The sequence below is a fragment of the Marmota monax genome, unplaced genomic scaffold (assembly GCF_021218885.2).
Source record: "Marmota monax isolate L192 unplaced genomic scaffold, Marmota_monax_Labrador192_F-V1.1 WCK01_AAM20220418_F8-fsc00008, whole genome shotgun sequence".
Lineage (NCBI taxonomy): Eukaryota > Metazoa > Chordata > Mammalia > Rodentia > Sciuridae > Marmota > Marmota monax.
Genome location: NW_026694432.1, coordinates 24,186,671 through 24,199,251, shown reverse-complemented (window position 1 = coordinate 24,199,251; position 12,581 = coordinate 24,186,671). Strand labels below are relative to the sequence as shown.

The 12,581-nt window shown below is 36.6% G+C and overlaps 1 protein-coding gene across 4 annotated transcripts in view; it reads left to right on the top strand.

Annotated features, from left to right (window-relative positions):
• The window catches only part of Cdc42 (cell division cycle 42), a 39,730-nt gene extending 29,794 nt beyond the window's left edge, over window positions 1-9,936 (top strand). For 3 of the 4 annotated variants that reach the window (XM_046468664.2, XM_058571072.1, XM_058571070.1), the window contains 3 exons: window positions 3,178-3,287; window positions 3,408-3,605; window positions 8,408-9,936. In XM_046468664.2, the coding sequence (XP_046324620.1) occupies window positions 3,178-3,287; window positions 3,408-3,605; window positions 8,408-8,497 (398 nt within the window). In that variant the 3' untranslated portion in view covers window positions 8,498-9,936. Of the gene's footprint in view, window positions 1-3,177; window positions 3,288-3,407; window positions 3,606-6,934; window positions 7,120-8,407 lie in introns of those variants that run through there. The other variant, XM_058571071.1, reaches the window with a different exon arrangement.
• The last annotated feature ends 2,645 nt before the right edge of the window (window positions 9,937-12,581 follow it).

Here is a 12,581-nt window from a genome sequence, read left to right as displayed (position 1 = left end):
GTCAGCTCTCATGGAGTGTGTTTACGCCCACTTTGAGGAACTGTTTGGATTTAATTGGGAGGGTGAAATGGAAAGATAATAGAAAATAGTTTAGAGAAAATTTTAATGACTTGTAAGTAGTAAAAGTAATGGCATATTAGAGGCAACTTGAAAAATAGAGAAAACAGTGACCTATAATCTCATGATAGGCGAAGGACGTTTTCTGTGTGCCTTTGGAGGAATTGGTATGCTGAAAAAAGACAATTTATGGCCACTTGTGATTGAAAATTAAATTTTGCTTCCAGACTTCCAAGCTTATTTTTGTAAGCCTTTACAAAATTTTAATACCACTTTAAAAAGTTTTGTGGATGTATAATGCAATAAAATTCACTCATTTTAAGTATTCAGTTTGAATTTTACATTCACCATAATCAAGATATATAACTTTTTTTTATCATCCTAAAAAGTTTTCTTGTGCCCTTTTACAGTCCATTTTTTCCTTCTTTGAACTGACCTCAGACAACCATAGATCTTCTTTTTGGTTTCTATAGTTTGCTTTTCTAGTATTTCATGTATCTGGAATCAAATAATGTATAGTTTTTGTGTTTGACTACTTTCATTTGGCATGTTTGTGAGAGCCATCAATGTTGTGTGTATCGATAGTTTCTCTTTATTGCTGAGTAGTTTTCCATTCTGCGGGCATACCATTTACAAGTTGATGGATGTCTGGGTTCCAGGTTTAAGCTATTATAAATGCTTGTGCTGTGAACTGCTTCCATATTTTAGCTGCTATAAACACGAGTATTTGAATACCTCCTTGAGACCTTGCTTTCGATTCTTTTGGGTATATACCCAGAAATGGAGTTGTTAGATCATGTGATAATTCTATTTTTAATTTTTTGAGCAACCTGTTTTCCACAGCGCAGTGCCATTTTGTGTTCCTGCCAACTATGCACAAGGATTCAGTTTCTCCACATCCTTGCCAACACTTACTGTTTTGTTTTTTTTGATACTAATCATCCTAATGTGTATAAGATATTATAGTGTAGGGTTTTTTGTTTGTTTGTTTGTTTTGACATGGGGTCTTTTTATCTTGCACAGCCTGGTCATGAACTTCTGGGTTCAATAGAACTTGCTGTCTCAGCCTTCTAAATAGCTGGAACTCTAGGCACATGCTGCCACATCTGACTTCATTATAATTTTGACTTGATCACTAATGATTTGTGATCTTGAGCATCTTTTCATACATTCATTAACTGTTTGCACGTCTTTGGAGAAATGTTTATTTTAGTTCTTTGCCCTCTAAAAAAAAAAAAGTCTTTTTTTTTTTTTTTTTAAATAATGTGCTGAGGATAAAACTCAGTGCCTCATACATGCCAGGCAAACATTCTGCCACTGAGCTGTTACAACCCCAGCCCTCTTTGCCCTTTTTTGAAATGTTTTTTTTTTTTTTGGTTTTGAGTTTCGGGATGTCTCCGTAGATTCTGGATGTTAATTCTTTATCAGATATGTGTGATTTGTGTGATTTGCATATATTTTTGTGGAACCTTTTACTCTTGTCGATACTGGCCTCCCCTCCACCACCCTTTTCCAAGCTAGGGATTAAGTCCAGGGGATATACCACTGAGCTCTACTCCCAACCTTGGTATTGTCTTTTTTTAAAATATATTTTTAGTTGTAGATGGACCCAATACCCTTATTTTGTTTGTTTAGTTTTGTGTGATGCTGGGGATCAAACCCAGGGCCTCACATGTGCTAGGTAAGTGCTCCACTGCTGAGCTGCAACCCCAGCCCCTTGATGTTGCCGTTTGATACATAAACATTTTAAATTGTCATGAAGTCCAGTTTGTTGTTTGGTTGCCTGTGCCTTTGTTATTATATAAAAAAATCATTGCCATGGGGCTGGGTTGTGGCTCAGCGGTAGAGTGCTTGCCTAGTGCTTGTGAGACGCTGGGTTCAATCCTCAGTACCACATATATATAAATAAAAATAAATAAATAAAGGAATAAATAAAGGTATTGTGTCCAACTACAACTAAAAAAATAAAAAAAATTATTGCCATGTCCAATGCTATGAAGCTTTTAATTTTTATTATTGATAAAATTATAAATTTTTTCTATTCCAAATAATTCTTTTTTAAAAAAATTTATTAATTGAACTTATTTATTTATTTATTTATTTATTTATTTATTTATATGTGGTGCTGAGACTTGAACCCAGTGCCTCATGCATGCCAGGCAAGTGCGCTACCACTGAGCCATAACCCCAGCCCCCAAATAATTCTTTGGGATTTTTGAAGGGATTATATTGAATCTGTAGGTTCCTTTGGGTAGCGTTGACATCTTATATTGTTTGGGGCTGGGGTTGTGGCTCAGCGGTAGAGCGCTGGCCTAGTGTTTGCGAGGCCCAGGGTTCGATCCCTAAAATAAAGATATTGTGTCCAACTACAACTAAAAAATAAATATAAAAAACAAACAAAAAAACCCAATATTAAGTCTTCTAATCCATGAGTGTGGAATGTGTTCCCACTTATTTATGTCTTCTTTCGTTTCTTTTAGCAGTTTTGTAATTTTCACTCTACTAATCTTTCATCTCTTTTGGTTAATTCCTAAGTATTTTATTCTTTTTGAGTATCCATTGATTCTTGCCATTTTCCCCCCAGGTCTTCTCAGTTTCAGATACTGGTCTTCTATGAACACATTAACTATACATATTATTTACTTTGATAGTCATGAGAAGTAATGGATTTTATCAGCAGAGTTTGAGATTTTTGTTCCCTCAAGTGGTTTCACTATGATTGCTTCTTAGATATGACTAGGACTGATTTTTAACCATATCTGTAGCAACGGTTTATTGTTATTGCATTATCGTTGAATTACTACTAATGGACTAAATGATTGAAAACTATAAACTGGAAATAAAAGCAAGTAATTAATATAATTGTTGCTGTTCTGAATTCTTGACATATATAAATGGAATTAGTTAAGTGAGAATATTGCCCCCAAGTATTTTATTACTGAACCATTTTATAAGTCTAAAAAAAATATGACTTTTCATTAGATAATTTTTTTCATTACATAATCTGGCTAATGATTAGTGTGTTGTTAAGCTGCATGCTTAATCTGTTGACTGACTTGTGATTTTAACATAAGAACACCAAAATTCAGTTGCTGAATTCTCTCCAATTTTTTGCTTTAGGGCAAGAGGATTATGACAGATTACGACCGCTGAGTTATCCACAAACAGATGTATTTCTAGTCTGTTTTTCAGTGGTCTCTCCGTCCTCATTTGAAAATGTGAAAGAAAAGGTAAGTTGGTAAGGTACTCTTCTCCTGAAAAAGGTCTTCACAATTTGTGTTGATCTGTCATAAAAAAACTTTGGAGGCTTTCAGATTAATAAAGGTCTATTTAAAATACCTTTTCTTTAGTGGGTGCCTGAGATAACTCACCACTGTCCAAAGACTCCTTTCTTGCTTGTCGGGACCCAAATTGATCTCAGAGATGACCCATCTACTATCGAGAAACTTGCCAAGAACAAACAGAAGCCTATCACTCCAGAAACTGCTGAAAAGCTGGCCCGTGATCTGAAGGCTGTCAAGTATGTGGAGTGTTCTGCACTCACACAGGTAAGGACTGTGGTGAACCTATGTTTCTTTATGGTTGAGAGTTGCTTGTAGCATTGAGATGCAGAGATAATTTCTAACAGTGGTCAACAGTCCTCAAAGCTTCCCAGGAAGAATACGATTGGCTTCATACATTGTATGTTGTTTTGATGGAGGCCTCTGGGTTTATGGAGAACATTATTAGTCTCTAAAGCTCTTGCATTGGTGGGTTCCCATGTTGTTTTACTGAATGATTTGAAGTGGTCAAGTCTGTTTAAAAACAAACAAAAAACAAAATAAGAAGAAAAAAAAACTTTCAGGAGAGGTCCAGACTTATGGGAGAGAATACAAATGACTTTTTTTCTCTTTGGAGGCTTAAATTTTCATTTAAATATATGTGTTTTTTTTTGGCCAATTTCGACAAAATTGATGCTATATTGTTTCTGGGGCAATTCAATTGGGGCAGAGAATCAGTTAAAATATTTTGAGACTTTTCGGGTCAGAAGAGGCTCCCTTGGCTATTTCTGCCATAGTCCTCAAGCATGCTTCATGTAGTGTCACTATTCCTGTCTTTTTGGAGGCATTCCTTCCTCATGCTGATCTCTTCTGGCCATTTCTGAGTGCTTTCGATTTCTCCTAATAGTTAATGGGAACTCAGGTTCTGAGGATAGGAAGCAATGAGTGGGAGAGTTGTAAACCATTTATATACTTCAGTATCTTTACCTTTTTGTTATTGCCGATCCCCTCCTTGGAGTATTGTTTTTCGGGCAAAGGAAAGAATTATGGAAATAATGAGCACAGAGCTCTATCGTCTACTGGTACTGGTGCTTTGAAATTTGAACAATGAGAAGACATGCCTGATAATGTAGAAGTTACTAATAATTGTATTAAACCCACTTACATTTATTATCATGCTTTTTAGGTAATTGTTTTTATTAAGTTTTTAAAAAACACTATTGGATTCTTGATTATATGGGTAAGTGGCATATATAATTATGTATATTATATTTGCATTAGGTATTTAGTATATAGGACCTAACACATAACAGTGTTTCCCATTTTGTGCTTGGTTGGATATTTAAATATAATACTTTTATGCTGGGTGTGGTGGCACCCACCTGTAATCCCAAATGACTGAGGAGGCTGAGGCAGGAGGATTGCAAGTTTGAGGCTAGCCTCAGCAACTTAATAAGACTCTGTCTTAAGAAAAGATCTGGGGATGTAGCTCAGTGATAAAGCATCATTGCATTCAGTCCTCAGTACCTGCCCTTTTATGCTTAAATGGATATTCCCCAGAATAACTTCAAGTCCTACTATCAGACGATTTGAACACATTTTCCTAAAAGTTTTCCCAAGCTATTTAATGCTATTGTAAAAGCAAATATTTAGATGTCCAGAAGAATTTATATTTCTCATACAACACAGATGACAATTTAAAAAAAAAAAAAAAAGCCTCATTGCATTTCCTAGAAAAGTGTCCCAGTATGTATTATTGGGTGAGGTGAGAGGGATGTGTGTGGAACATCCACCTCAGAGTTGGACACCACAGACTCTGTTTCATGTCCTGTGTTGCTAGATATGGGCTGTTTTTGGGAAAATGGAGGCAATAGGCCACATGGACCTAGTTTTAGATCACTGATGAAGCTTATTTTAGATAATTAGATGCTTCACTTAAGATTTGTACATTGTGAACAGGTGTACATAGTGAATCACTTTGCAGAGAATAAGTTTAGAAGGGTATAGCAGGTACTTTTTTTTTTTAAACAGATTCTGAAGCTAGACATTGAAGCAAGAGAAAATAGAAAATGGGGTCTGTGATTGTGTATATGAATGAGTACTTTCAAGACTGCAGATTCACTAAAACTAAACTCTGTGTAAACAGATAGTGGGTAAAGCCAAGATTAGTTTGGTTTCTAAGGTATTTATGCTTTGTCCATAATAAGAAAGGATTTCCTTCTTGTTATGGATTATACCCTAATTTCTAATGATCTTCCTCCTTTTTTTTTTTTTTTAAATAAAGTTTATTTCCTTTTCTACCTCTTACTTTTATATTTGACTGTGAGGATTTGTTTCTAGATGTATAGAAAGAATTGTAGAGGAACTTTTAAGTTTTGTATAGCATTTCTTCTATGAAAATAAGGTAGAAAGAAGATAACTTTTTAGTCTCTTTCCCTCTTTTTAAGTACTGATTACTGTCTTGCTATTTTTTTTTTTTTTTAATCTAATGGAATGTGTGAGTACCATTCCTCTGAGACACCATTGTGGGGTAAGGGTGTGAGAAGGAACACACCTTCTGGGGCTCACAACCATTGGAGCTGTGTTCTGGGACTTTTGGGGACATTTTTACCTGGGATCAAATTGACCTAAAGAACATGTGAAACTGCTTTGGGTGGTAAACTTGTGGCTTCAGATTTAGGTGAGTTTAGATGAATCTATAGATCTGGGCCCAGGTACCACTACTACCAAGTCACACTGTCATGGTGGAGTTTCTGGCTGAGGTGTTAGTGTATTTCTACATCTTAATCGCTGTAGATCTGAGAATATTATTTGTTTTCACTCCATGCTTTATGCCCTGATACCATGCAGACATCTTAAAGCACCGACTGCTTGCTAAAACTCATTCTAGGACCCCATTCTTCGTTTTCTTATGATTCGGGTGGTGGTTACTTGCTCTAATAACATTGCTGAATAACTGAAGTGTATGCTGTTTCTAGAGTCCATTCATTAAGACTCCTCTCAGTTGCTACTGTTGCACAGTGAATCACTTCTAAATTAACTTTTTTGTTCTAAGAAATTGATGTACTCTGAAATTCTGATTAATCCCATCCAGATATATCACTGAATCTAGAAACATGTAGCATGCCTGTTAGTCGCTATTTGTGTCCTTCAGTTATTCAGGGGCTGAATTCACATAAGCCTGAAATTGCAATAGATTTATTTCCAAAGTATGTGTGCCATTCTTTCCATAGAAATACTAGGAGATTTTACGAGGCTTAATTTTCCAACACAAGTATCTTGTGTTTACATATCCATTCTTCTTCCTAGGCATTATTTACATTAAAATGTTGTAATATTAGATTTCATTGTATGATTATTTTAGAAATCAAAATAGTGCACTTTCATAAAAATTGTTGTCTTGAGTGCTCAGTGAACCTTTTTTTGAGGTGAAGTTCCTGTTCAGTTATATGCTTTCCCAATATTGAGTTGAAGATCTAACATTATGGCATTTATTTTTCTAAAAGCACATTGCTTCTGTGAATTCAGCTCATTTAATCCAGACTGCTATTGTATCTGCTAGTCTTTCTAATCCTCTAACCTGGCTGCTATTCTCTCTCCTCCCCTCTGTCTTGTAGAGAGGTCTGAAGAATGTGTTTGATGAGGCTATCCTAGCTGCCCTCGAGCCTCCGGAAACTCAACCCAAAAGGAAGTGCTGTATATTCTAAACTGTTTTCTCCTTCCCCTCTTTGCTGCTGCTTTCTGTCCCACTACTGTAGAAAATTCATTTAAAAACAAAGGAATAAAATCATCCTGTTTGAAAGCCTCTGCGTCTTTTTACTCACCACCTTAGAGCAATCTCTGTATTAGTTTTTGATCAACAATGCAATATCTTAATAGACTATTTTTTGTGATCAGTAGTCAAGTTGGGCTTGTTTAACTTTCTGCTGCTTGAGTTGCCTGATGCTCAGAGATTTTTGGTTTGAAATTACTGTTGCAAAAGGGAATGTAGTCTGGCATTAAGAATGTCCTCTTGGAGAAAATAAGAAGAGTTTTTAACACTTCTAGATCTTAGTTCTAGATGGAGAAAGCAACACAAACATCTTTTTACTCTTATGATCAATTGTTAATTGTAATTGCATGATGAACTTTATGAAAAAAGGGTGACTTGCTAGTAGAGTGTAATGGGGAAGGGAGGATTCTTTTCTGGTTTTCCTTTGTGTAGTGAAACTTTGTGTTGCTATTGCTTTGGCTGTCAGTGCTGTAGTGGAGTATTTGTCAGTGTGGGGTGGGAAAGATATTGATGTATCTGCTACTGCTTTATGAGTTCATTTGTTACATTATCTTTTAAGAATAGCTTCCATTTTAATAGTTGACTTAAGGTTTGTTAACATTGAGATGTAAAGCTACCACCTTTATATTTTCTTGCTTCTGATTTATTGTTGTGAGGGAAACATACAATTGTGGTTACCTTTAAATTTTGAAATTAAAAATATACAGTTGTTTGTATAAATGGCTGATGAAGCTTTATTCCTGTTGCATTGACTGGCTCTAACTACAGATGTATCAGGTACCCATCTCTTTGCTTCCTTGAATCCCCTTGGTTCTAATTGGTGGGATAAAGGGAGTTCAAAGTGAATATCTACGCAGCTGCCATAACTGTGCTCTTTGCCTGTGCCTTCCATACAGTAAGGATGCCACTGCCTGGGTGGCCTCTCAGTCCTTTTTCACATCCAGTTGTTTCATTTGAATGCAGAGCTGCTGCCCTGTTTCTGTGTGAAGTGTTTCAGTGGCACGTTAACAAAACTCATTGAATGAGCAAATGTGCTTGTTTGCTTTTTGTGACATACATTGGTCTGTAAAAACTTGTATGAAGGGACCATTGTCTTACACATGAGTATCTGTTCCTCTGCTCTGGCATTGCTGAATCCTTCCAGTGCCCTGCCTGGACAAAACTTGGTGAAGTGAGACTGTGATGTTGATATTCAGGGTTGTTCTTAATGTTTCTTCATTTGCCCACTCTTGAAGGTTTGACTGTTTTGAAAACTTGAACTCCAACTCTATTATACTGAAAATCAGACTGCCGATTTCTTCTTTCTACCCCTTTTCAGAAAGGCCTAAAGAATGTGTTTGATGAAGCAATATTGGCTGCCCTGGAGCCTCCAGAACCGAAGAAGAGCCGCAGGTGTGTGCTGCTATGAACATCTCTTCAGAGTCCTTTCTGCACAGCTGGTGTCGGCATCATACTAAAAGCAATGTTTAAATCAAACTAAAGATTAAAAATTAAAATTCGTTTCTGCAATAATGACAAATGCCCTGCACCTACCCACATGCACTCATGTGAGACAAGGCCCATAGGTATGCCCCCCCACCCCGCCATACTAGTTAATTTTGAGTAATTGTGTATTGTCAGAAAGTGATAAGTACTAGTTTTTGTTGTTTAAAAAAAAAAAAACAAAAAAAAAAACCCAAACCACTTTTTTTTTGTTGTTGTTGTTTGTTTGTTTAAGAGCAAGGCATGCTTGTGATGACTTTGTAACAGACTAATTTGTTGAAGCCGTTCCCTGGTTCCAACCTGGAGAGTAATGAGTAATCTGGGACACTTTTGCCCCCCCCCCCTTTTGGTTGGGGGGGAGTGTGTGTGGGGTTTATTTTTTAGTCTTTTTTTTTTTTTTTTTTTTAATTAACTGATGGACAGCCCTTAGGAGAGGAGGACAAATTGATTCCACATTCCACTTCCTAGATCTAGTTTAGAACATGTGTTCCCCACCTGGTGCTCTTAGGAAGGAGTATAGTAAATGCCTCGTTTAATAATATACTCCTTTTTGAAAGTTGCCTTTTCTCTCCACTCTTGAGTAGATCCAGTATTTGATGAAATTCATGAAAATGGGTGGCAGCTGTCTTGCCCCTCCTCTTTTCTAGGATGCACTCTATATGTGACTGTGACTTTCAAGGAAATTTGTTTGCCATTTGCTGTTTTTTTTTTTTTTTTTTTTGGGGGGGGGGTTCATTTCTAACTTCTTTCATTGATAAATGAAGAAAAGTATTGCACCTTTTGAAATACACCAAATGAATTTGGTTTGTAATTAAAAAACATTTTTTTCCCCTGTCAGTCATTGTTTTATATACTTAGCATAGATTTGCAACTCACTGTGTGGTGGTCCTAGAACCCAGCTGAAGACCTGACACACAGAGGAACTATGAGGGGTGGTGCTAGAAGACAGATGCCTGCAGGATGATTGGCATCCTTTCAGGTTTGAGGATGTGGGCCTGCTTCATAAAGAAGCTGGTGGTGGATGGGGTGGGAGAACATTTACCAACAAGGGGATTGACCAGTTGGGAATCCCCTTATTTCTGTTTTGCATATGAGGCCCCCCTAGCCCACTGATATTCTTTAATGAAAATCATGGCAAGAGTCTTGATTGTGGAGACTCTTCATAAGTGTTAATAGGGATTTTTTTTTTCCAGCTTATTTGGTTGCAGTTTCCAGTTTTTAAAAATGTTTAGATAATCTTTTTCCACCTTCCCCAAATCCTAAAACTTGTAGATTCATTAGTGTTGAACCAATGCTTTTTCCTGTCTCAATTCTTTGTATATGCATTCTTTTCAGATGTATTAAACAAACAAAAACCCTTCACAAGCCAGCCTGAGGGTTGTTATTTTCCCTCCGCCTCTTATTTTTCAGGTATTTAGGAGTGGGAACTTGACTCTTTCATAGCACCAAATTCTAACAAATTTTGAAGTAAGATTTTAAAGCTTTATTATTTTTGTTTCTTTACTGGCATTCACTTTGAGATATTTTCCCCTCTGTATGTTCAGGTTTGTGCCTTTTCCCTAAGTTTGACAGGCAGCCCAGAAACTACTTTCCTTACACTGAATAGGTAAGCATCAGTTCTTAGTGCAGAACTGTTCAGGAAGCTCACTGCTGTGTTGTTGGAAGGAAATGTTAGCACATCTCTAATCATTAATTGGAAAGAAGCCAGTTTGCCCTAGGTTATCTGCATTAGTAGTTCTCAAATTTGACTAGTAACTTAACTAGAGTGCAGCTTGAGCATTAGAATTTTAAAAAATTTCCAAATATTTTTAAAGTACAGCTAAGTTTGAGAACCAGTGCTCCTAGGTTGTTGTCCCAAACTGTGACTCTCAGATTTTATTTTAGATTATTGTGAATCTGAGTCACTGATTCTTCCTTCCATCTCCCCACTCCCCAGTGTTAGGTATCAAACCCAGGGCTTTACTCATGCCAGGCAAGTACATCTTATCCTTCTGAAGCATTTTCTTTAGATGGCAAGAATAGTATATTTGCTCTAAGGGCTCTATATGGACCTGTATGAGAATCTTAAAACCTTAATTCATTTAAGGTTGATATTTCGGTTTGATAGTTCTCCGTAGGGAGTTATATTTGCCATAATTCCCACGATTTCATACTGTGCTAGAATTAAGCAGGGTTGTTTGGGAAGGGGTTAGGAAGAGGCGCATCTAAACTTTACCAGTTTTAAACCAATGTATCATATTTATTGTTTACTATACGAGGGAGAGGTATCTGGATCTTACTTGATACCCTGGAGAGCAGAGACGTGTATCCTTACTTGTAGGTCCTTAATTATTACTGTACCCCTGATTTAGGGCAGTGATGGACCTAAGATATGGCTCTGAAAGTAGTCATTGGATGGATACATGATTTTAAGAATGAATGAGTCAAGTAAAGTACATAGGTCACATGGCTGAGTTGATGAATTATGCATGCATCAGAACAAGGGTAATGAAGAACAATTTGACTTTTGCATATCAAAAGAACATGGGTAGCGAGCAGATGAAGAGGCATGGTTTTCTATTTAAATATTGTTTTCTCATTGACTCAACAAATTGTTCAAATTGTTTATAGTAGATAAGTGATGTTGCCCAGGGAGTGTGGTTTAGAGGTTGGAAAAGGAATATTGTGAATGATTATTGCAGACTTAGCTTGAAGCAAAATTTACAGTATTTAGTCTGATACATCATGAATATATATCACTGGTGTTCTAAAATGTGTTTTACTGAAGATCTTGGAAGTAGGCTCTGTAGTTTGTTAAAGGGGAAGAAAGGATTGTGGAACCATTGCAATGTGTCTTTTATCCTGAAGTGACTCTTTTTTCACAGTATAGTCAGAAGACCTCCAATTTGTGTATGTCTAAAATTGTGCCCCCTGCCCCCTTTTGCTTTGAAGAACTGATATTAAATCAGTGGTGTCTTATAGTTGTTATCTATAGAATGAGTATAATAGTGCTATGTCCCTTTTCTTCATTGTTGAGTTTGGATTATTTTCCCCTTTTCTTTCTCCAGTTTTGAGGTTATTAATGGTTATTTGTGTTTTGGGTGCTGAGAAACATAGTGTACTACAGCTTTGTTGAAGAAAGATTGAAACTTAGTCCCTGCTGGACACAGCTGACCCACATTAGGAGTTAATTATGTAACAGGGAAGGGAATAGCATCTCACCTGGAAGTAGCAGCTCCATTGTCTTTAAGGAGGGGCTGGATTCTTCATGATTAGGGTATCTTGATAAATTTTATCAGCAAAGTGGCTTTAAATCACTCTTACTGTAGCTTTCCTTGTTCTCTGTGAGTCTTACCCTATGTTCACTGAACTTCAGAGAATGGTGATTTAATTACATAGAACAACTGAAGACCTCACCAACATGTTATTGCCTAAGTATTGCTTTGAGTCTTTTTACCCAAAGTGGTCCCACTTTTTTTTTTTTAAATGAAAACCCACAGTAAAGAGACTTCAGAATCTGAATATATTCTCCTGCTTTTTTTCTTTTACATTTAAAAATGTTTTCCTTAGTGCATTATAGTTATACATAATAGTGGGGTTCATTTTGACATACTTATAAATGTATATAACAGTTTGCTTCATTTTAGTCCCCAGTACTTATCCTTTCCCACCTTTCTTCCCTCCCCCACCTTTTTTTTTAAAGCCCCATTTTATTAGCTGGTGCTGCCATAATACTGCATTATTAATCATCAGGACAGAAGCTTACTGCAGTAAGCACTTGTTTTTCTCACTTCTGGGACAGTCAGATTTGCCTCTAGGCTTCAGATTGGGCTCAGCTGGACTCTTTCTCATTATGGAGACTATCTTCACAGAGCAAGGTCTACCTGAGTGGACCTTCATGGTGGGCAAAAGAGGGCCAAGTCAAACACATTTACAGTTTCTTATATTCTGTTGTCTAGATGGTATCACATAGCCAAGCTAAAGTTAGTGCCACTCACTTATTCCTACACTCATTTGTAAATTCAGTAAAT